This window comes from Symsagittifera roscoffensis, chromosome 9 (assembly GCF_963678635.1).
Source record: "Symsagittifera roscoffensis chromosome 9, txSymRosc1.1, whole genome shotgun sequence".
NCBI classification, from domain to species: Eukaryota; Metazoa; Xenacoelomorpha; order Acoela; family Convolutidae; genus Symsagittifera; species Symsagittifera roscoffensis.
Genome location: NC_087070.1, coordinates 50,809,002 through 50,834,001, shown reverse-complemented (window position 1 = coordinate 50,834,001; position 25,000 = coordinate 50,809,002). Strand labels below are relative to the sequence as shown.

At 36.1% G+C, this 25,000-nt stretch overlaps 1 protein-coding gene across 3 annotated transcripts in view; it reads left to right on the top strand.

Moving 5' to 3' along the window:
* Positions 1-646: 646 nt before the first annotated feature.
* Positions 647-25,000, top strand: part of LOC134854209 (uncharacterized) — a 66,014-nt gene continuing 41,660 nt past the window's right edge. The window contains exons 1-4 of one of the 3 annotated variants that reach the window (XM_063870371.1): positions 12,650-12,870; positions 16,071-16,281; positions 21,470-21,727; positions 22,673-22,831. In XM_063870371.1, the coding sequence (XP_063726441.1) occupies positions 12,701-12,870; positions 16,071-16,281; positions 21,470-21,727; positions 22,673-22,831 (798 nt within the window). In that variant the 5' untranslated portion in view covers positions 12,650-12,700. Of the gene's footprint in view, positions 1,015-12,649; positions 12,871-16,070; positions 16,282-21,469; positions 21,728-22,672; positions 22,832-25,000 lie in introns of those variants that run through there. The other 2 variants (XM_063870370.1, XM_063870372.1) reach the window with 2 other exon arrangements.

The following is a 25,000-nucleotide window of genomic DNA, read 5'->3' as shown; positions in this document are numbered from 1 at the left end:
TCATCAGTCGACAAAAACCACACCGATCACAAACTTTTCGTCACTTTCTTGGAAAGTCGGAACAACAACTTTTGCAAGATAATAGTTTTTGTTTCAAATGATTTCTTGCTTCAAATTATGTTGCTTGCATAAATTTCAACATTTTTTTCAAACTTATCTCAAGAAAGATAATTTCAGCAGGGGAAATCTGAAACTCCTTATCTCGCAATCGAGTGACCGTGCATTTAATTTGAGGTGAACTCAGCCAAAAATAATTCTTCCCCTCTCTCGGTGCCATAAGTAAAGTGCTAATCAATACCTAATCGAAAGCAATCACGCCTCATTTCCTTGCAAACTTCTCTTTTACTTCAAACTTTGAAAGATATTGACACCGAAAAACTTAAATTTGGTCCAAATTGATCACTTTTAGCTTACAATTGTCAAACTAGTCAGTACTTAAAGAGAATTAATCGATTGCTTTTTCATCAAGAAATAAATTTTTCATTTTTTGTTCAAAAATATGATTTTCTTTTTTTGCAACAAATTATCACGGTTTTTGTTATTTAACGGTTTTTAGGAAGCAATTCTTCGCTAATTTTACATACGCATTTTCCCTTTTAAATACATTTTTGAAAAAAAAAACTGAAGAAAAAAACTATTTTGAAGCAAATATGCCATTTGTATAAAATAAACCAGATTCACATTATTTAATTAATTTGGCTTGTGATTGATTAAAAGTCATCTTCAGGTTTTAAAACTGACAATTTCGCTTTACTTCACACTGAATCAATTTGAGCCCCATTTTATTGCTTTGCTTTTTACCATGCAGAAAATACCCACAGAGAATTAATTCAGTGCCCGTTTTGGATATATACCAATAAAGCAATCGACCGTTTTCATTTCATTCTGGCATCCTATACTTGTTGTTGACAGCTTCCTTTTCATGATTCTAAATTGTGAATTCGAAATCAGGTTCACATTTCCTTTCGTCAAAAGCAACAAAAAGAGCATCAATTAGGTTCAAGATCAACACAGGTTAGTACACTTGATCATTATGGTCATAATCAAACTACATTTGCGCCAATAAAAATAAGAAACTAAAACAAGAACGGCCGGGAACTGTGTAAATATTGCATGAAATTCCGACCACAAAAATCATTGCAAACACTGTGATTTCGTTTATTGAAAGCTTGATAGCTTTTTGTGATGTGTTTGGGTAATAACCGAGAATCAAAAATCAGCTGTCAAAGCTGCTAACAATTGCTAAAATATGATTGAAAAATAGGAATATAGGAAACTGTTCATTCCCGTTAACATGAACTGGTTTTTGCACTTCCTGGATGTTATGAAAACTAAGAAAAAAGAATTTAGTCTCTTTATATTTTGTCATACCACCTAATTGTTTTTAAATATCAGCTCACTCACCTCGTCCACTCATCTTAGTCTGCAAAAAGACTCAATAGCAAACAAAAATTAGACCAGTTTTTTCGAAAACTGAGAAAAATAGTTTGAAATATTTTTGGTGTCTGGATCATGCTGAAAAAGTTATATTGTAATACAGCGCTGGTTTAAAATAGTCAGAAAAACAAAACAAATTTGGAAACACCGCACGCGTTTTTAACTTGATTGAAGTTAGACGATAACAAATGAGATCAAATGTTGCTTAAAATATTACCAGAATTAGTAGGGCTTAACTGATATAGCAAAACCCGGACGGACCAAACAACTCACCCAAAATTTGGATCATTTGTTGCTCTTCTTAGCCAAAAAGAATAACGCTAAAACTACTAGGTCAATTCCCGTACCGAGAAAATCTTTTATTTCCGACCTGGAATACTTTATATCTAATCTATTTTTTTGGTCAGAAATTCTTTGTGAAATGTTTAAATAAAGCAGCGCTTTTCATGAAATTCTTTATTTTTGATCCTAATTCTGATCAGAAATTAGCTAAGCCTAAGCTATCTAGCTAGAAAAAATCTCTCGTGCTTGCTCTAACCTCAAGGCCACATGACCTGATAATGTATGACAGCTCTAGCAATCTAATGCAAAGCAACAATTTTTAAAACAAGTTTTAATCTTCATTGTATTGCTACGGCTATTGTGTATATTCGAAGCATGTTTATCTCGTTGCAGTTGAGCAGTGAACTGATTTCTGGTTATTTTTTTCCAGAAATTGTTTAATTCTAAATTAAGAAAGAAACAGAACATTTCTGTACAGAAATTAGAAAAAAATTGGCTAGGTTATCTATGTAACAATTTTATCTAAAAAAACAGCCTTCGTTTGGTACGAGTTGTTAAGCAAATGAAATCAAAGTGAGTCTTTTACGTAGACTAAAAAGTGAGAAGAGTATAATCACCAAAACATTGTGCATGATTATTAAACCTTTTTTCAAAATCAAACACTGATACTTAACACAGTAAAAATTTTATTTTGTTTATTAAACGTAGGTAGGTTAAAAAAAAATACAAAGCTTAAAATATTATACTTCCTTAGTTTTTTTGGTCTTCATACAAGGCTCATTTTGATATAATTTTTTCAACATTTTCCCGGAAGTTTTGGTGTAATTCATTCTTCACTATAAGAAGCTGAGAGTGACCCAGCTTTAGGATAATTTCTAGGGTCTGAGTTTTGCGTCACATTAAACCTGGTAAAAACCTAAGCAAGTTTTGTTCTGATCACTTTTTGTTTGATTTTAACCCAAATTACAAAAACATGCTTCAAGTTTCCAATTTTTTCAAGCTTAGTTATAACCACACTCGGTCATTCACTAGCTGGCTTTTAGACACGTGAAACCATGTGGTAGAATCCAACGAGTTTGTGTGCTTTCTTCTTAAGTCGTAGAAGAATGGCCAGATTGAGAATAAAAAAAAATCCAAAAATTAAATTAGCACAACAAACAATCTAATTAAATTAGCACAAAAAATTAAGCATCTACGGCAGTATATATGTAAACTGCAAGAAAGAAAGTGTTTTCTATACAAGTTTTTTCTATTGATGCAGACCAGCTTTTCTATAAAATTCAGCTTGATTTTTACTGGTAATTCTATACATAGTATTTATTGGTGCGTGGATAAAACACAACCAGATTCAAAAGTTTTCCTAACTAGGTTGTCTAACGAAGAATTCTTAATTTTTGATTTTTATCATGCTCTTAAAATAAGCGCTAATTTTTCTCCTTTTTTTGCATTCAAAAGCTAGATATTTTGCTTTGACTCAAGCATGGATTCCGGATTATCCCGAGGTGGTGAGTTTTCAAATTGTTAATGAAATTGTTCTCTACTTTTTGGACCGTCAATAACATTTTGAGCAGTGATCATCATAGTATTATTTTTTCAGTGTATCAGACCAGAAAAGTTTCCATTCTTTCAGTATTTGAGATCGGAAAGGTATTCATTTTTATTCCATTTTTCAGATTTAGCTGGTGAGTTCAAAATGTTGGCAGTAATTGAGATTGGCCTGTTGGACAATCTTGCTGATGACTCACCAAAATAGACCTAAATTAAAAATGAAATTTCAAGAAGTAACTATATATGTTACTGGAATCCGCAGCAAAATGCGAACTCCGCTTACAATTTGCGGATTCCACAAACTGTTCCTGATTCTGCAAATACTGCTGCGGAATCCGCTAATTCGCCAATTTTTGAGCAATTTTCAGCGGTTCAGTGTTTTAGCTATTTGTTTGTGGAATCCAAAACAGCAAAGAAAATCAGAGAACAGTAACAACGATGCAGACTCCAGGTTAAACCTAATTTTTGCCTGTTGCAGAACGCTCAAAAAATGCATTTTTTGGCCTCGTAATGAATTCGAAATTTTCAGGTCAACATTCTTATGATTAGTTTAGGTTCAAACTTAGTATAAAACTTTTCTTTTTAACAGTTTGTCGGAGCAATTATTTTGCGTAAATTTGGGAAAGTTTTGAAGACAAAAATCATCAAAAACGATTTGACAATACAAAAACATAATGGAGCTGGAAAAAACCCAATTATTTTCAATCCAGAACCATTGTTGATATGATTTTAGCAAAACAACTGAATCTGATATCAAGTACAAAACATTAACAGTTTTGTTTGTCTTTTTTGAGCTGCAGACAAGGGAGCTAATAGAAGCTATTTTCAGCCTTTCTAAAAAAAATTTGACCAAAAATCTTTGTTTGTGTGCGCACGCTCCTCGTTAAAAATTAATAAAGAGGGGCGCCTAACAGTTTCCAGAAAATTTCTAAGGTTGATAAGTTTGAAATGGGAAGGGATGTAGCTTCCCCCACCTTCAGCGCTACCGACATGAAATTACATCACTGGGCTCGTTTGCCACTTACACGTTCTACCTTCTAAAAATTGAACACAAAACAGACGTTATATATTCCAACTTACAAACTTCAAATCTGAGAGCTTTGAAAAGTTTTCAGAGTTGTAGGATCTCTTTGTTTTGTATCTTTTGCCAATGTCAGCCAATTTTTTTTTCATGAATATTCTAAAATCAAAATTTTACAAAAAGAAAAAAATTAATTGGGAAGCAATTAGCTTTGCATCAAGGAAGGCGCTCCTGATTCTTGTTTTTTTTTCGTTCAAAATCAGTGCAGAAAACCAGCTGATTAGCGTACAGTTTGATTTTCTTTTTCAATTTACTCATATTGTTGAAATCCGAACAAGTCAACAAAATATGTACATGAACTGTAAAAAGTGATTACTGTAGAACTGATAGAATAAAATTGATTTTTATCGTTTTAATTACATTTTTGTGCTTTAGAGACTTTGAAGTCTCTCATAAGCAACGCTACTGTTATCCGTTAGGATATATCGGATATCCATAGAAAACTGATTAGTACTGAAACACTACCCTTTAACCTTATGTGATAACCATACTTGATGATATAAATACTTAACGTAATCATATAGATGTCTGATCTATTTAAATACCTATTAGATCTAACGACATAATCAATAGCTATTTATGAGTTTCGAGGTCAGATTCCAATCAGACATAATTTTAACCGAATGAATTTAAGTCGCTAAATATTCTTCCTATTGTTTATCTTACAGTTTCTTATTTAGTTAATGTCGCGACGCATAAATCGCTTACCTATACACTTTCCGTAGATATAACATGGCGCAGCTGGCAGTAACAAAAAAGTATCGCACCATTTTGGCAGAAAGCCTCAGTGGAACCTCGATCGAGATGGAAAAACGGAACCAACAACTATTCCTATGCAACATCGCAAAAGATGATATCAGTTTGCAAAAGCTGCTACGAGATCCAACCCCAGTTAGAAAGCCACAAGAGCCTGAACACGAACTCCAAAAAGACGGAGAAACACAAACTCAAGCTAGAGATAGAGGTGTTCGTAATCAAGAAAAAAGAGTCCAGTGGGAAAAACATTGGCGCGACAACTTGAAAACATAGAAGCGACAGTGGACGGATTGCCGTGGAAGGAAGGTGATATCAAGAAATGCAGCTATATTTGTCTCAGCCTAGGAAACGAAGGGCAACGAAGAGTAAGTCAACACTACCCAGGCTCAAAAATCCAGGAAACCACAACTAGGAACTTTTGGACAATGATCAAAGAGTGCAATATAACCTTTGACAGATATGAAGCATTAACAAGAAAACAAAACAAAACCGAAACGCTGGAACAAGTCCACTGCGGCCTGGCGGAAAGAAAGGAAAGAGGAAATTTCAAATGCCCTGATTGCCAGCACGGTGGTCTGGAAGCCGAAATCATAAGGGACCTATTCACAGCCACTATCACGAACGATAAGGTACAACAACACATATTGGCGGAAACGAAAAACCAAGAACAAGCTTTTGAAAACGCATTACGCAGAGAAAAAGGGCTTGAAAATTAACTACAAATCCGCAAACATGTAGCACCAGGATCGTCAAATCAACAGACGGGGATGAAATTTGATGCAGTTGGATTCACACCAAGAAGAAGAAACCAAAACAGGATTAATCAACGAGGCGGCAGAGGTTGTTCGCAACCCCAAAGGGGAAATTATCAACGCCAAATAGCAGATCAAAACCAAAATCTGTGTTAAATCTGGGAACCCACAATCGCCAGCGAAGGACAAAATTTATAACAGATGCCCTAAACGGGCCACTATGCCAAACCTTGCAAATCCTCCGAGGATAACGCTATTCAGGAAGACCAAAGCCCAGAACAAACAATTCAAGACACAGATATGGCAACATTTGTTGGCTACCTACAGGCTGGGTTTGTGATTCCAAGATGGAAAATTATTCACCCAGATGACACAACAACAATTACTGTTCACTTCCAAGTTCGACAAGCAGATCAAACAACGGAGGACGACCTGAAAGGACACCTAAACAGAGTCAGAGCAGACAACATCAACCTGGTCTTCATTGCCAATACAGGATCCTCCACGTCGTTTGTTACTCCAATTTTTGGCCAAAAACGCTAAACGAATTCACTTGGGGGATAATGACGAGGCAAACAGAATGGTCTGCTTCATCGCGTACAAGATACCATCATTTGGAACGGTTTTAACCCCAATTGAATCTGGAGGCTGGACAATGATTTCCGCTTTCTTCATCGTGGTAGACGACAAGAGGGCAAGAATCCTGAGTAGAAACATCTTACCACTATTCGCCATCCTCCTACACCAACAAAAATTCCCTGGTAAGTCAATGAATTATGTCTCGGTTGATGAGCAATCAGATACAGTCTTAACCAACTAAGTAGATCATCATACCCAGGACTTTGCACACGTCTTAGACGTTCAAAAAACCCCATGGTGCATACAAATTTCCTAACAGACTATAAAGCGCTCCAACAAAAAGGACGGAGAATCCCAATTGACGTCCAAGAAAAAGTCGAAAAAAAGAAAAAATCTCTAATATAGGCCAAGTCCATATACAGAAGCTCAAAAATTGCACTGTTAGTTTCAGCCCAATAGTTATAGCGGTCAAAAAAGACCAAACTATTAAACTGGCAATGGGCTCAAAGCAAATAAACAAGGTAATCTATAAGAACAAATACCAAATGCCTTATAGAGACTTTCTTCTAGACAACGTGGCTCAATCAGCGCAAGAAGACAACGACAAGCCCAGTTCTACTTTTTTCTCAATAATAAGCCTCCAGTATGCATACAGGCAACAACAACTAGATGACACAACAAGAAGGCAGTTTTGGCTTCCGATTCAGCAAAATTGGAAGCCAAGCAAAAGAAACAAATCAGTTCCGAATTTGTTTCTACGGGCTTACAGATATGCCTGCAGAATTCCTTAAAGCCATTGATCTAACTTTGAATAAAAGAGGACACATTCGCTTTTTTAGATGGTGTTCTGATTTTTTCCCACGGAAAAAAGAACGCCATATGTAAGAATTGAAAAAGCTACTAAATAAAGTAGATCTAGAAAACATGGCCACCTCTAAAGATGAGTGCAAAACTGGATGCGAAGAAGTAGAGTGGTTAGAATTCGTCATCAATGATTTCGGCACAAAACCAATGCATAACTAAACTCCAACATCCTACAACATTTAAACAACTTAAACGTTTATGATATCTGCTCTCAATCTAAGCAAAATTATACCAAAACTCGCCCAACTATGCATACCACCAAGACATTATTATCAACAGCTAACAATTTTCATTTCGTACGGGAAGAAAAACACAAAAAAAGCTTTCAAAACATTCTGGACGCGGTTCATAAAATTACAGAAAAATGGCACTTCGTAAGAAACCGTGAAACTACAATAGAATGTGACGCAAGCCGAGATGGTATCGGGCGGCTTTAGAACAGGAAACATCCGATAGCTGGGCTGCCATTGCGTACGCATCTCGCTTTCTGAAAGTAAATATTCCGTCAACAAACAGGAGTTATTGGCCGTGGTATAAGTAGTCGAAAATTTTAAGAATTACATATACGGTTGAAGATTTACCCTGATTACTGACCATCAAGCCCTCATAAGTGCACATCAGAGCAATAAAAACAAGGAAACATATAAAGGCCGTTTACCAAGATGGATAGACTGTCTCCTTCCATTCAACTTTGATATCAAACATCTTTCAGGCAGTAAAATGGGGCTAATCGACTATGTTTAATGTCAACCGGAGGGAAAACCCCAACCCCCAGCGTACAGAGATAAGCACTTCGTGGTAGCATTCATTGACGATTTCATAGTTTTCCTCAAATTTCAAGACAGCACTAAGTCAAATATAGAAAAGAAATGTATTTCAAGCTAATTTCTAGGTACGCATAAGCTCCACCGGAAAAAAAATTTGCTTTTTTAAATTCGATTGAAAAACCAACTGCATTCACTGATAAGAGTCAACTGAACAAATTCAGTCGCAAACTTTGCTCTAATCCAAACTCTCAACTTCATAACAATTCAAATCAACCGTTCCCTTCAAATAATACAGAGTTCAAACATATGAGTAGACAATTGCAAACTGGACTGACACTACCACATTCAAACCAATATTACAAAATGCCACAGTGGCTCAAAAACTCATGATTTTTTCCACCCACAAATTTCGCGTTTTTTAACCTAATGTTACAGAAACCTCCACCTAAAAATCTACCAATCATTGACTTCGCCCATCAGGTAATACCGTCGGAACAAAGTTTTCCTCTCAAACGAATAGTGAACGAGAAAACGGATAAACTATGCAAAACAGCAGAGTCACACCAGAATGTCGAATGCCAAGTGATTACGATGGACGAGGACGATATCGCTTTTTGCCGATGATAGCGTTTGCGAAAACCCCTTGACTTCGACTTTTTAGCAGCTGCCACCAAAAGAAATAGGAGTCTCCAGCCTTTATTCAACATGGTACGTCAGCAGAGATGAGAAAACAAAAAGGCCTGCTACGGTTCGTACTTCTACAAGGTACGAGACAGGTTGTCAATGCGAGACAATATATTCTTTTACGATGAGCGAGCAGTCGCTCCGAAACAATACTTTTTGACTTGCTTCATTTGACACATCCAGGCCGGGTGGTATGCTAGAGACGACCAAACGCGTGTGCTATCCATAATTGCACTGACACATTTTGTCAACAGCTCACAATAGCCGCGAAGGCCGAACAAAGGTTAATAAATTTAAAGTAATCTCCGAGAAACTGCATTTAACCGCACTTGATGCAGTGTGGAACCTAATGAAGAAATCTAGTTGGGTCTTGCGGGACCATTTCTAGATGAAAACAACAAAGATTTGTGCATCCTAGTAGAGGTAGACCGCTTCTCCCGATTCCCGTCGGCAAAGGTTGCTGCTAATCATAAGACCGACACCGTAATAAAATTCATGCAAACGCATATTGTAAGCCACGGCGTGCCATGAAAATTTCGTAGCGATAAAGCCCAAGGTCTTAGAGCAAAAAAATCATGATATACTGCAAAAGTAATAGCATATAATTAACCTTTGCAGCGGTCGGCGACCGCCGTTTAATGTGTATGGTCGAAAGTTAATTAGAACTACAAAAACTAGACTGTCAATCATGAGAATCGACAAAAACAATCAACCGTATAAGCTTGCGTCCGACGTGGCAGAATTATTCAAGACGTTGCGCCTTACACCAAATGCCACACCAAAATTACACTTTTTGAAGTCCATCATAGTCCTAAACTCAACACATCTCTAAAAACTATGTGCACATGACTCAAAGCGTCTAACTTCTCATAGGAAAAGCAAAACTTTCGCGTTTAGACGAAAAGTTTCTAATGAAGCCTGCACTACCAGCCGAGGCAAAGTAGAATTGGGAGCAGAACATTGAAGACGATCTTGACCCTCTATATAGAGAACAAGCTTACCTGTCCGAACCAACTTGAAACCCAACGGTGGAGAATTCAGCACAGGACAAAACAACTTTCAATCAGGGAGTCCAAAGGAATAAGGCAACCGTACAACCAGAAAACAGAAGAAGACAATATGGGACAACTTGTGTCCAACAAACAAACCAGTCAGACTAGATAGCAGCGACAAAAAATCGTCAGGACACTAAGGTAAAACTTACCAATAGGTGCGCTTCTTACATTAAAAAAATATCTCATATGACGTGGTAAAAGTTAAACAACCATTTGTGGCTAAAAACCCAAACAATGACATCGCTACACTAAGAGCATAAAAACCAATCCGGTGGATAACCGCCGCAAAAGAAAAGCAAACATTAGAAAGAGCTCATCTAGTCTTCCTAAATGGACCACAAAACAAAATTAGAAAAGTGTATCGAACAAGTGGCTAGAAATCCCGAACTATAGCTTGCAACACCACAAGTCCCGAGGTGCTCGTTGCAAAATTTAAACTAATCGAAATTGGATCAGTCGTTAACTTCTCACAGCACCTGCGTGGATAGGGGAGGACGGTAAACAGCCGTGGGCCATTAGACATGACGGCCTAGCTTGGATACCCAAGAGTCTACGGTAATTGTGGGCAGGCACAAACAAAAATTTTGTAGCGTATTAACATTTACCAAGGGCACAACCACGTTTTTCATACATACGAGACAAGAACAAAAAACATGCAATTTTATCAAAGTCAACCCCAAAACCCGCAGAGAAACCAGTATTACAATCATCAACATCATCGCTTCCGAAACGCAAACCTCCCAAGAACTTTGAAGAAGTGATACTTCAGTCGATGAACAGAAAAGCAATAGGACCACAGCGAATCCTTAACCCATTCATAGCAAAGGCCAAAAAGGCCCAGATTGATGAACAGAAGAAAAAAGAGGAGGAAAAACTCAAAAAGCTACCGTTCAGAAAGGGAGAGGAAAAAGAAGCCCAGAGAAAATCCCGAAAAGAGGTAAGATACTAATTCAATATGACTGTGATGTATCAATCTCCTTGTGTTCGGACGGCTTCGAACTACGACGTAAAACACCGTCACCACAAAATCCAGCGGCAAAAAAAAATCGATCTCAAACGTACGCCGGAATCTAAAATCGAGAAGCAGTACATTGGCCAAGAATGTTGGAAACGCAATCCCGATTAATCAAGCCATTGAAGCAAGCCCCGAAGCAAACATCACAATAGGAAACATCACTCTTACCGACAAACCACCCCAAACCGAGGACAAAAATGTCGTAGAAGAACAACCAGGAGGAAACACGGTAACCATCGACAAGTTTTGAATGCATCAGAATCGACATCACGCAAAATACGCCAGAAAACTTTAGAGCAGAAACATCCATTACAAACTCCCCGCCACATGGAGAACTGACAAATTAACCACACCCAGAACCGACCAAAATGAGTAACACAAACAGCTCGAAAAATCCACACCGAATACGCCACCACATTCTTTATCGCAAAGGGCTGTAAGCACGAGGTTTGTCATTGATCGACAAATATTAATTACAACATCTCCGGATGCCAACTTCCTCAAAGACTTTGATACCCTAAAAGCTATTTCACTACTAAAAATTCAATGACTTTTCAAAGAGATTGCGATCATCACTAAGCTCGAACAAAAGCGGACATGAAATAAACAACATTAAACATGGAGGAAAAACGAACCAGCACTACACAAAGAGCGTTCAATACGCCACCAGCAACTAAAAATCCCAACAAAGAAACATCTACAACGACAGCACCGGGAAAGAAAACAGCAGTGAGAAAAGACGCAGAAAAAAACAAACATATGATGACAACCAAAAAAGGGGGAAATGTTATCCGAACGGTTATAGCGGATACCCATAGAAAACTGATTAGTTCTAAAACACTAAACTTCAACCTTATGTGATAACCATACTTGATGATATAAATACTTAACATGTCTGATCTATTTAAATACCTGATAGAGCTGATGCCATATTCAATATTTATATATGAATTTCTGTCTCTTTCTCATGATTTTGAGGTCAGATTTCAATCAGACATAATTTTAACCGAACAAATTTAAGTTGCTCAAGGTTCTTCTTATTTCTTATCTAACACTCTCTTACTCAGTTCATGTATCATTGCATAGATCGCTTACCTTTACACTTTCCGTTGGTATAACAATTACTTTCAGACCAAAAGAGGGATATAAATTATGGCAGAACTGACCTAATTTTATTTTTTGAGCTTCGAAATAAGATTTATTTAATATGGTTCAAAGTTGATTCACTTCCATCCTAATTTGACAAAAATACATTTTTTTGATTCTAAACCGATCTGAATTCATTTTTTTTATTGCTGACAAGTAGAAACATTCATTACTTTAGTTCGAAACTGAGCAAACCCTTCAGCCAAAATTTTGATTGCCGAAAAACGGTTAATGAGTCTAGAAGATAACCCAAACTTATTAATTTTGTTATTTTCCACGAAAAATGAGTGGAAATACTAAAAAATGGTAACCTTGCTTGTCAGACCAAATTTAGTTCAGGATCTTAAATTCGAATTTATTAATGCTAAATGCACTATGAAAGAGCTTGGAACCATAAAGCGTCGTTTCTACTTAACTTGTAATCCAAGAAAACAAAATTAGGGAAAATTTAATCGTCAAGGATATCGCAGTTATTTAAAAACAGGTCCTAATTTCTGGAACCGCGGCTTTCAAAATCCTCTCCGCGATTACTCTCTTGAAAGTCAAAATAAGTGTTGAAACTTTGTTTAACTATTTTATATGTAGTTTTGAGTTAGTCTCTTTGACGTGAAGTGATTATTATGCGATTTTATAGCCCAAAAGGTGTAGTATTAGTTGAAAATACAACTGTTTAAAACTAAATATTGCGCTTAAGTCCACTCATTAAAGTTAGCTTAAAGTCAGAAGTAGTCTAAATGCATAACTCGTTAGACCAGAGTTCGCAGCGTGAAACCGCTAAAAATGTAACAAATTATTCCCTACAAAACCCCGGAGTTCTAACAGCTCCAGTATTACCACACCAGCTAAAAATTTATTCCAATATTGACCCAAATTTTTATTACCATCAAACAGAAGAGATCATTTCGTAAGGCTGTGTTATGCGACTACTACAAAGCGTGTTAGCATCCTCCTATTTTTCCGTTTTTTGATAAGTTAACTCACTTTTTTAATGATTTGGCGTCGGCGTATCCATAACTTATTTCAGATAAAAACAACTAGCCCGCCTTTAGTTGTTTCAAGCTAATTTATTGCATCCTTTTCAAACGGTTGTTTTTTGTTCTTGACTCAGATCGTCATTCAAAATCACTCTTGTGTTAGATAACTATTACCTAAAAGTAGAGAGCCTTTTGCAATAAAAATTCAATAGTTACTTCATTGCTGTGAAATTGTTAGTCATTTTTTGAACCAATACTTTTCCAAGTTATTAAAAATGGTGTTAACGTCAACTAGTGATAAATAAACTGGTCCTACCTGGACTGGGGAATGAAATTTTCAACTGCACTTCAATTTCAATTTGATTTGCCAAAGGTTTTTGTTAAAAAAAAACCAAAAAAGGAACGTTTGTTTGAAATAGATCCAGCCCCCAAGACTTTAGTCTTAAGCTTCGCTTGTAAAAACATCATATAGACAAATGGTTCGTCCTAATTTGATTTTGGTTGATTCTGATTTCGCACGCTGACTTCATACGCAACTCGCAAAATTCAAATAAAACGCCTATTAGTTGGTGCGCAACAAAGTTCAAACGCTCAATGTGTTTATAATATTTATAACCGTTGAAAAAAGCAAATTTTGGGTTCATTGATATTTATTCCGATCATTGCAGATGAAGAACAAATTTTGCCTTCTGGTGTTTAACATTTTTTTTCTGTTTTTGATTCGTTTTCCTCACAAAAGCAGGCACAACAAATAATAATCATAATGATTCGAAGGATAAACCATAATAAATTCCGTTGTATCATGGTTCAAACGAGTTTTAACAAAATTCAAATATAAAAAAATCCAAAAAAACTGGTTCGAAGTTTTTATTTTTAGTCTAGTTTTGAGAGCGTAAGCCAACGAGTGACGTCTCAGAATAAACTTATAATAGGCTAACTCTTTTAATTTAAGTTTAGTCGTGCAACTTTGTTTTTATTCCAGTAAAATTAGTTTTTGAGGTTTCTCTCAATGCCTTCTTAGAAATTTTTCACAATTTGAAAAAAAAATTTTGTTGCTGTTTTATTGATTGTCGTCAAAAAATTATGAGCTTCCTGCACGGCAGCCGGCTATTCTTGTTATAATGCTCAAAAACTTATCAGAGTGACTTGATGTAGAAAAAAAGCACTTGGTTTTACCCCACCACAAGCTCTGTATGTATGTGCACGTATTTTAAGATTTGATAGAAACAAAAAACATATCTATTTTGAATTTAGAATGATGTTTGCCGCCTATACTTTGACACAACAACATTTATTGTTCCGACTTTCGAGACAAAAGTAACAGAAGAAGCCTTCATACAAATTTCGGCTTCTTAACTCGCCATTTTTGACGGAGTATTTTCCTATCATTCAAAAGGTATTGTTGTCCTGAGCAAAAATTTGAAAAATTGTTCCTTCTGTGATCAATTTAGGCAAGGTTATGGGGGTTTAAAGAGTGCCATTTTGGCCAATTTGGGAGAATTAACGCGCGATATATTTCGCACTATTAACGCGTAAGCGGAGATTTAATCTGCCTTAGACATCGTTCCAATTGGTTGAAGGAAGCTTATTTTCCATAATTGATTTGTTACTAGGAGCGTAATTTATCACTTTGTACTTTATATGGGGTGTGGGGGATGATTTTCATAAAAATTCTCAAACTTTAATTTTTTTTTCATTTTATTTTCTTGCATTTAATTTTTTCATGTTACTTTTTCTCCATAGACCTTAAAAAGCAGTCGGAACATTCAAGATTCGTGCAGTGTTGTTGCGCTTTGATAACCCCAAAGCACCAAATATCATTCACAATTAAACTAGCAGTTAAATAAGTCGCATGTGACATATCATTTTAATTTTGAGCTCTAGAAGTTCATGGCATTCAAAATATGTGAGAGAAAAGGGACCCGGGCAAAGATATTTTGACATTTTTTTTGATGATATGGGATAATAAGCAAGCAATTATATAAGCGAGCTCAAAGTCGTTTTCCAAGCTGAACTGAGGCATTCTTGTTAACCTATTGAACATCTACTAAGTGCTAAAGGTAATACTTTATACTTCAAGTAGTGTGTAACGCAGTGTTTGTTTTAAAAAATATTCTCTTTTTCGTTTTTTTAACTTATTTTTATCCAGTTATTGAAATGATATCTACTCCATTACTCCATAGGCGTTTAAGGGCAATCAGTCGGAACATTCAATACGTCGCCCTATTATGAGCGGTTATTCTGTTGTTGTTCCAACTTTCGTAACGAAAATAACGGAAAATTTGAGCTCGGGTGGGTTTTTTTTTCATCAAACAAATTTCGACTTTTCAACTAGCCATCCAATTTGGGACAATTAACGCGCGATATACTTCGCACTATTAACGCGTAAGCGGAGATTTAATCTGCCTTAGACATCGTTCCAAATTGGTAGAAGGAAGCTTATTTGCCATAATTGATTTGTTACTAGGAGCAAAATCTATCACTTTGTACTTAATGTGGCGTGTGGGGGGATGATTTTCAAAAAAATCTCAAATTTTGATTTTTTAAAAAAATTTTATTGCATTTATTTTTTCATGTTATTTTTTGCGCCATAGACTTAAATGGCTGTCGGAAAATTCAGGGCTCTGCCCTGATACGAACAGTCTTGTTCTAATTAGTTCAGAAATGTTTACGTCAGCTCCGTTATTCTTTATAGAAGGGCTTCGAAAACAAAAAAAAATATTTCATCAATGAATATTTCCGCTCTGAAGATATTTCCTTAAGTTTTCTATTTTGAAGATATCAAGGTTCAAATAAAATAGATTTAGTACCATTTTCCGCAATTGGAATATGAAAAAAAACATTCGGCAATTGGAGTTTTCCAAAATGGACGACATTAAGGGCACTTTTGTCAGTTGTGCTATGAAGTCATTGTAATTTGATTTGAAAAATTTTAAATGGAAATCGATTTTCAATCAGACTCGAATTTAGAAGCTCTTTGACAAAAAGTTTTTCCTTTTATAAAGGAATTTGACAGCCTTTTTGACTTTTCAAAAATTTGGTCGTAACATAAGACCTTGGTCCCATATATATGTTTTCATTAATCAGTTGCAAGCACAGCCTTACTTTTCAAATTGAATCGTGTTATCAGAAATTCTAGAAAATTCCTGACATTACCAAGTCGTCCGTCTAAGCAAAATTTGGTTCTTTCTGAGATTAACTCAAATCGACGACTGTCACCGGACACTTCCGAGTTTCCAGAGTTCCGGACACCCAAGTTTTTAGCCGAGTTGACCCATATTTATTCGGTGCCGAAGAAAGATGCCAAAATTACAACACTCTCATCGGACAATCTTGACAAGGTTAACTCAAGTTTTATTCCAAAGTTAACTATTCTGATTGGAGGGTAGAGAGAGACATGTGGGTCGATTAGCATGCGGCGGTTGAATACGTGGTTGTCTGTCAAGCCAGGCAAAACTTAATTAGAATCAACGGTATGGTATGTAAACGCATAACTGTTACCAAAAACAAAAGAAACATTAAGAGGAGCTGATGGCTGATGGATTTATTCGGAGAAGGTCCATAAGAGGGGGGGGGGGGGGTGGGTGGTGTTAAGTGATGACGTGCTGCAAATTCGTTGGTACTTTTCTGACCCCCCTCCCCTTACATACACATAATTCGCCATTTACGCCGTCGGCCGTCATAGCAGTGTTGCGGCTTTGGGTGATGCATTGAAATTGTTCTCCTTGTAATCATTTGAATTACTAGATTTTCAAACAAACTTCACACACACTTCACGCATTTCTTCCGTTTTCAAACTTGAAAGGCAATAAGCAGTTTCAAAAATAATGACATGGTTATCAAACACCCTATCAGGTGATCATTTTTCGCTTTTCGTACATCGTATTGTTATATTACGATTTTAGCTATAACAGAGCACATAAAAGTACAATAAAAAAATGAAAATTGACGCAAGGGGGTTGGTGTTGCGGTTTCGGAAAAAAGCAAGGGGTTCCTCTGCGTAACATAAACTGGGGCTTGTCAAATATGTCCGAGTACCTAGAAAGACCCACTATCTCTTGTTTTTGGAGGAAATTTCCGTTTTTAAGTGTATTTTGAACAAATTCTATATAATCAGTATGACAAGAAAAATTCAAAGCCACAAATATGATGATTTATTCGCTAATTTGCGATCAATAATTCTCTTTCTTTCCCCCACAAACTTGTTAAATTAACATTTATTATGTCCGCGACATCATCAAATATCACATTCATTAAATCATCCATATGCTTTATTTTCATTAACTTGGTCTTTTGAAATCATGAATGAAGTTGAATTTGTTTTTAGCGCAACAAGTTTAAAATTTTTTTGTTCCTGACAACTCAAAGGGTGAGACTCATTAATTTGACATTTTCTTCTTAGTAAAAACAAAATAACATAAAAAAACGCGGGAAATCAAGTATTATCAGATTGATACACATTTCAAATGCCGTGTTTAGGGCACTTGTCATGCTAGTAAGGCTGAATGCTTGATTTTTCGCTGTAAAGTATGACCGGGGCCAAAGTTTTCGACTTATTTTTGACCGTCTCGCCAAAATTTTGGTCTGTTTCGGCTCTCCGGACAAAATTTTGCTTTGCTCTTTTTCTCTCGACCCTAGAAAAAACTTGTTAGACTTGTTTTGATTTTCTCGACCAACGGTACGTTTTAAATTTCTCGGTTTTCTGGACTGAAACAATTTGCCGTATTTAAAACATGCAAAATCAAGTGCGTAGGTAGTTAAAGTAAGTGTTATGCTTTCTGAGGTATCGCTTGACAGAATTCCCTCAAAGCTAGCAATGCACTCTTGGACCGTGTCCAAATAAACTATATGTTTTATCCGATTTTTTAGGTTATTTTGGTTAGAAATTAATTTTTTATGATTGAAGCTAATGAAGCTTCTAGAACTCAAAGTTCAAATTGAAGACCAAAAATTTTTAAACATTTGAAAAGGAAAAAAACGCGTTTGTTCGACCTTTTTCTCATTTATATTTCACCTATGTGTCGACTCTGCTAGACCTATGTCTCGCCTCTGCACGATATATGATTCAACTCTGCTTGACCTACCCGCACCGAAGGCCCATGGATTCTAATCGATTAAAATGGATTACCGAGACAAAAATCATCCATTATAACCCATTAAAGATGTAAAAATCAGACCACCGATTATAACCGATTGCTTTTGCAAAAAAAGTAATCAAATATAATCCATTATAAACGATTATTATCCATTTTTTCCGGCATTGAAATCAATTATTTTTGCCAAGATAATCTATTAAAGTCGATTACTTGTGAAAAAAAATCCATTATAATCCATTATAATTGATTAAAACACTTTTTATTTTTAGAACTAAACTCGATTATTTTTGCAGAATTTTTGCAAATTTTGCAGGAAGATTGCAAAATGTATGCCATGTCTTTCACTGAACGCCCCAAAACGCCAATCAATAAGCCCTCTCCCCCAAAGTCTACCAGTAAATATTAGCTCCATGTTCAACCGTAAAGGGATTAATAAACTGGCAAGAAAGGGGGTAAACGGGAGGGAGGCGGGGTAAAGTAAACTGGGGGGGGGGGGGGGGGGGGGGGCTGCCAAAGTAAACTGGGCTGGTAGGAGTAAACTGGTAGAGTTAACCCCCGAACTCTATCATTAATTAATTCCCCCTCATACCACCGTTCAATTTTTGCCCCCACTTCCCCCTAACTCAGCGAAATGAATTGCTAAACTGCGATCAATTGAAAAAGTAGGGCCCAACACTTCAATTTTAATGTGAAAGTAACTTTTTTCTTAAATGTAATACGTAGCAACTGCATCACACAAGAGATGAGGTAACTTTGAAAAAAGTTGTGAATTTCATGAATAACTTCTCGAAAAATCCATTTTAATAGATTCTATTTGATTATAATGGCATAAAAAATATTAGGATTATAATCGATTTTAATGGATTATCATCTATTATTTTGTAATTTTATAGACAATGACCATATTATGACAATATACTCAATCATAAACCATGGGCACTCGGTGAGGATATGTTTTGACTGTGCTCGACATGTTTTTTTTTTGTTGTGTTCTTTTTGTGTAAACTGTTTTCAACCTATTTCTGTTTTTCAAATCTTTCATCAACAGATATGAATGTATTGAAAAAAACAATTTTTGTTTGCTTTTCAGATCTTTTTGGGGGATGTTTGAACTTAAAAGTGGATATCGCTAATAGTGGAAATTTTGGCATGAAAAACATTTTTTTTTCAATTAGGATTTTTCAGTTTTGTTTTAGTTTTTCTTACAACATTGCACTAAACATTTGATCTAAAAAAAGATATTTGAGAAACTTTTTGAAAAATGAAAAAATAAGGCAAATTTTGATCCTTATTTTGATTTCTAAATTAAAACTGAGAAATTTTTCTTAATGAAAAATGGGGAGGAATTTTGTTTTCGGATGTGCTTTAGTTTTTTTTTCTTTTTTTTTGACGAGCAGGCTCACAAAAGTCTATTTTTGTTAGAGTTAGGCTGCAAATTTTTGGTTCACTGGTTTTTTTTGCTCAGAACCCTTCATTACAGCACGCAAAAAATAACGACAATAATTTGAAAAAGTTTTTTTGTAATTTTTTGGAGTATGCACTTGCACAGTTACCGGCAATCCTTGTTTTTAACTGCTCTTGACACATGTTTTGCTATTTCCGATCAAAATGGGTGTTCTTAGACTTTGTGCTTACCTTAAAATGGTTTCTCGACAGCGGATTTTCAGTTAAAAACTTGCAGCTTATCGACTTTCAAAATAAAAAAAATTTGTTTCTGATAATCAAAAATTTTCCAGTTAATTACATTGCCTTTACTGTAAAACGATAAAAACTTCAAAATCTAAAATGTTTGCAGATAGCAATCGCTTGATCTTCTGCTCTTACATTTAGCTGAAACAGTTAATTGCGCATTAATCAGTGTTTGCTGCAAAATCGTTCATTTGTAGGCGATTCGAATGCGAGGCTATTTAGGCACTCCAGAAAATGAGTGTGTTTTGCTATATTTGGAATAGATTGTTTAAGGTGTTCGCACTAAGGTGCCTCATATATATATATTTTTAGCTGCATGTGGTTTGCATGCTTCCCAAACAAATGTTTTCTCAAAATTTAAAGTAAAATTCAAATATTATTGCATGCTTTTGTATTTATTTTTAAATTCCGCTCTCAAGAAATGCCGCTGGTTTTGATGGAACACCAACAGACAGGCAGGAATTTTTTCTTTTCAGGCGTCTAGAATAATTTTTTGTTCGCCGAGCTTCCTCGCGTTGTTCGGAGCTAGGAGTTTCATTGCGTTGTTAGACTGATCTATCAGCTTCCAACTCAACTTTGTGGTGGTTGCGTCCTCTCCATATTGACGTACAAGTTCCGTTTTCTTGTGTTCTTGAAGTTCTAAGATCAAATGTCGAACAATCTGACCATCATAAGTGGAACTATATCCACATCAAGACAAGTTGTCGACATCATTGGATGTCAGATCACGCGGCCATGACTACATATGAGAGACACGCGATTTTCATTTCCGTGCCCTAAACAAAATTTGTGCGTTGATGATGCTGCGCACTTTGTTTGGCAACAATTGACTTTGATTTTCTCGATATTGAAGATTGAGCCCGGAGTTTTTAAATCCCTATTATTATGAACTGCCCGAGACTTCCTCCTAGTTGGTACCAGTTCTGCTCCAAGAGTTTTGCTTTGTGTTTCCGACTTAGATTAGGATGAACTTTATCCGGATATCGATTTGCCTTCAATTGTTGCCATTTAGTTAAAATTGTTTTATGGTAAATTACCCCTCTGGATGTGTCCATAGAGCCCTGTGCACCCTACCCTCTATAACGTTTCTTTTTTTTTCAGCAGACAAGTTAAATAACCTCTTGGTTAATAAAAACATGTCTAGGCATGATTACTTTTACAAACATGAACAGTATAAAATAAACTGCAGTGGTGCGGAACTTCTGAAGTTTACAGTTTTAGAACACCAGCATGTGAGATTTAGAAACCTATATTATATTCAGGGGCGGATCTAGGATTTTCTCGAGGGGGGGGGGGGCGGATTTTCAAAAAAAGTTCGAAAATTTTGACGACCTTTTTTTTTTTTAGGTCGACCAAATTGATTTTTCAAGCTCTCCCAAAGCACGGTTTTGTCCCAATTTTGGCTAAATTTTTTGCGCCGCAGGCAAAATTTTGAAAAAACCGGCCAAAAAAGGCGTTTTTTAAGCAGTTTTTGGAAAATTTTGACCGAAAAATTTGCGTTTTTTTGGCGCGCTGTCCCCCCTCAAAATTAGTATATATTGGCGCCTTAGGCGCCTTTAGAAAAATTTTAGGGTCGGTTGGCCAAAAATGGATTTCTTAAAAAGTATCAAAGGAGGGACCCTTTGGGTCGGCAGGGGGTCGAATCCCTGAGGGGGAGGGCGTCCGCCCCCCCCCCCCCGCTCCCCCCCCTCCCTAAATCCGCCCCGATTATATTTATATAATATACAATTATGTTTTTTTTCAGCCATCGCTTCTTGACCCCACGCTGTCTTTGTCTTCTCCTATGATGGCCTGCAGTTTCGTTCCCTCCCAATGCAGCGATGGTGGAAAGTGCTCTCAGATACTAGGGGGAGCCACTGGCCAGGATCTTGACTGTCCCCCTGCCCCTCTCAGACAGTCACACAATCAGGGTAGTGGTCAGCAATCGCAGCAGAAGGGGGGCAGGAGCAGTAAGATCAAGTGTCCGTTATGTGGATTGGAGACAAATGTCGATTTCATGCAGGTTTAGCCAACTGAAAAATTTTGAATTTTTTGCAAACAAAAGCATGTTTTGAAATGTATTCCTAATTAAAATTTGGATATTTTTCTAATGGTTGCATCCAGGGGCGGGTCTAGGATCGAGGGGGGGAGGGGATTTTCTGGATTTTCAAAAAAATTTTATCGACTTTTTTAGGTCGATCAAATTGCTTTTCCGAGCTCTTCGCCAAAAAACCGCGTTTTTTCGGCGCGCGCTTCCCCCTCAGCTTGATCATATATTGGCGCCAAACGAGCCTATAAAAAATTAGAGGGTCCGTCAGCCAAAAATGGAGATCTTAAAATAGTACTCAGGGGGGAACCCTTTGGGGATTAAAGTGAACAATCTCCCCCTTAAACTGATGTAGGAGGGAGAGATTTCACTTGGTTAAATGAAATAATTTTCAGCCAATTAGTTGTAAGCATAAAACATGCAGGTCATACGACTTGTATTTGCCATTTAATTTTAGGGGGAGATTGTTCACTTGGTCTATTAAGGGGGGGGTTTGACCACATGGCCCTTTTGGGTGGGCAGGGAATCGAATCCTGAGAGCCCAACCCCCCCCCTCCCCCATCCCTCCTAAATCCGCTGGAGGCTGCATCACAATGGGCTCTTTTCCCGTTTCCCCCCACCTCGTATGAGCATCAATTTAATGATGTAATGAGTGGTTTTAAAATGTTAAATATGAAGACCAAATATGTTTGTCATGGCCCGATTAGTCCGCATGCTAATTTTCTTGTTAATCGGTTGGTGATAACAGTAGTTTTACTTGTAAAAAATTGCAGGTGGGGGAAAGGAAAAATAGCCTCACAATGAAATATTCTGGTGCCCATGGCTCCAATATGTATTAGAACAGCAGTACTAAAAGAAAATAGAAAGTTTCAACTGTATATATTGTAGTGTTTTAATTTGGGCTTTTCCTTTGTGTTGCAGCAACACATGTCAGAGTGTAGCGAAGAGGGTGTGTGTTGCAGTCTGTGCAATGAGTTTGTCCACAAGGGAATACTATCCCACCACAAAGAGTACATCTGTGCCAAGAGACAGGTGTTCTGCAAGTCATGTGGACATAACTTCCTCGCCGATCAAATACAGGTAAAAATAAAGAACAACCAGTTACGGTGCAAATTACTTCAACTTTCGTTTAAAAAAATTAATGAATTTTAGTTCATTTTTTGTCGTAAACTGTTGAGTTTTTCTAGTAGTAAATTCGATTTATTGTTCCGACTTTTGATACGAAAGTAACGGAATATTTGTGCTCGGGGTGGGTTTTTTTTCTTCAGACAAATTTCGACTTTTTAAGTAGCCATTTTTGACGGAATTTTTTTTAATCATTCAAAAGGTATTGTTGTCCTGAGCTTAAATTTGAAAAGATATTTCACCTGTGATCATTTTTCGTAGAGTTATGAGGGTTTAAAGATTGTCATTTTGGACGTTTTGACCAATTTGGGACAATTAAGGCGCGATATAATTCGCGCTATTAACGCGTAAGCGGAGATATAATCCGTCTTATAAATCGTTCCAAACGAAATCTCTCTTTTTGTACTTTATATGGCGTGTGGGGGGATGATTTTCATAAAAAAATTTCAAATTTTAAAAAGAAAATTTTCATTTTATTTTATTTCATTTAATTTTTTTAATGTTATTACTGCTGCTCCATAAACCTTAAAAGGCAGTCGGAACATTCAGGGCTTCGCCCTGATACGGGCAGTCTTGTTCATTTTTGAATACAATTTTAGCTGTTTTAATTGCAATATCGTAAAGTTGTTTGGCTCTCTTTGTGACTCATTTCTACTCTTCAAGTTCAAAAAAACTCCCTCGCGTTGTCCGTATATCTGGTAGGAATTTTTTATGAATTTTAAACTACTTTTTGGCTCTTTTCCACCATCTTTCCCACTTTGCTATTCCGTAATATTTTGCTATTCCATGATTTTTTCTACAAAAAGTTCTTTAACGAGGCAATGCAATGAAAGACGAGTGAAAAATCTTGGTTACCAGGATACTTTTTGACAGTCTGATTGTCACAAAAAGAAAAATAGCAAGTTAAGAACATTAATCGAACGTTTCTCATTTGTTTGACAACGTTTGTAGGTTGGAAATTAAAAGTTAACCAGAACCAACTAAGCCATCGACATCATTAAAATCAAAAACACCAAAAAATTGACAGCAATAGCAAAAACACAATCAGCAAAATAAAACAAACAATAATATAACACCACAGCAACTACAGAGAACCGCCATAATTTTTTCTAATGCAACAAAAATTGTTTTAAGAAGCGTTTTGACAAAAATGACAGAGAAAAAAATCTTGTAATACAATTTCCGTAATTGAAATTATATGATGAGCATTTTTGAGCAAAACAGGAAAAACGCTCATATTTAACCAAACGACGTTATGAAGTTTAAAACACTCTAAGAATTGTTTCAAGGACGTTTTTGAAACTTTTAGTTTCGTTGGCATGAATGTCTATAATAAAAGTTTCATAAATGGAAACTGTCTGCGATGCATTTTTTGCTCAATTTTCTAATCATAAAAGTAGTCGAAAAAACGCCATTTTTAAGTTAAAGATAACCCAAAACTATTTCTAGAATTCTAAAAAATTTCTAATTTCAATAGAAAAATGCTTATTATAAAAATATTTTAAATGGAATTTGTATGATAAGCACTTTTTTGAAAAATTGAGCACAGTAAATTTTTCGATTTCAGTGAAAATTGGAGCAAAAACGAGCAACGTTTTGAAGAGATAAGTTTGGTAGTCTTCATTTTCAGAGACATTTGATAGTCAATGCATTGTTATTAAACAAAATGGATGGCCATGCAGAATATATCTGTCCTTTCTGATTTTTCTCAATAGTTCCGGATTACCAAGATGAATAGAGAACAAGAGAATTAAAACTTTATGTACGAGCGCCTTCAGGTTTCTTTTTACAAACGCTAAATTGACATTCAGAAGAAAATTTTACGAGTACCTTCATGTTTGAGCGCCTTTGGGTTTCTTTTTACGAACGAAAAAACTGACATTCATAAGAAAATTCATAAAACAGCCAATAAGTGGTTGTTTTAAATAGATTTGGGATGAGTAAAAACAGTATTCAAAGCAAATTTTGACACTGTTGAACAAGATCCCAAAGCGAAATAATATTCAAACACTTTGCTAACAATTACCGAACGAAACAATATTCAAACAAATTACTAACAATTCGCAAACAGAATTCAAACTTTTTGATTATCCTGAACTTTAGGCATTGCAGGAAACATTTACA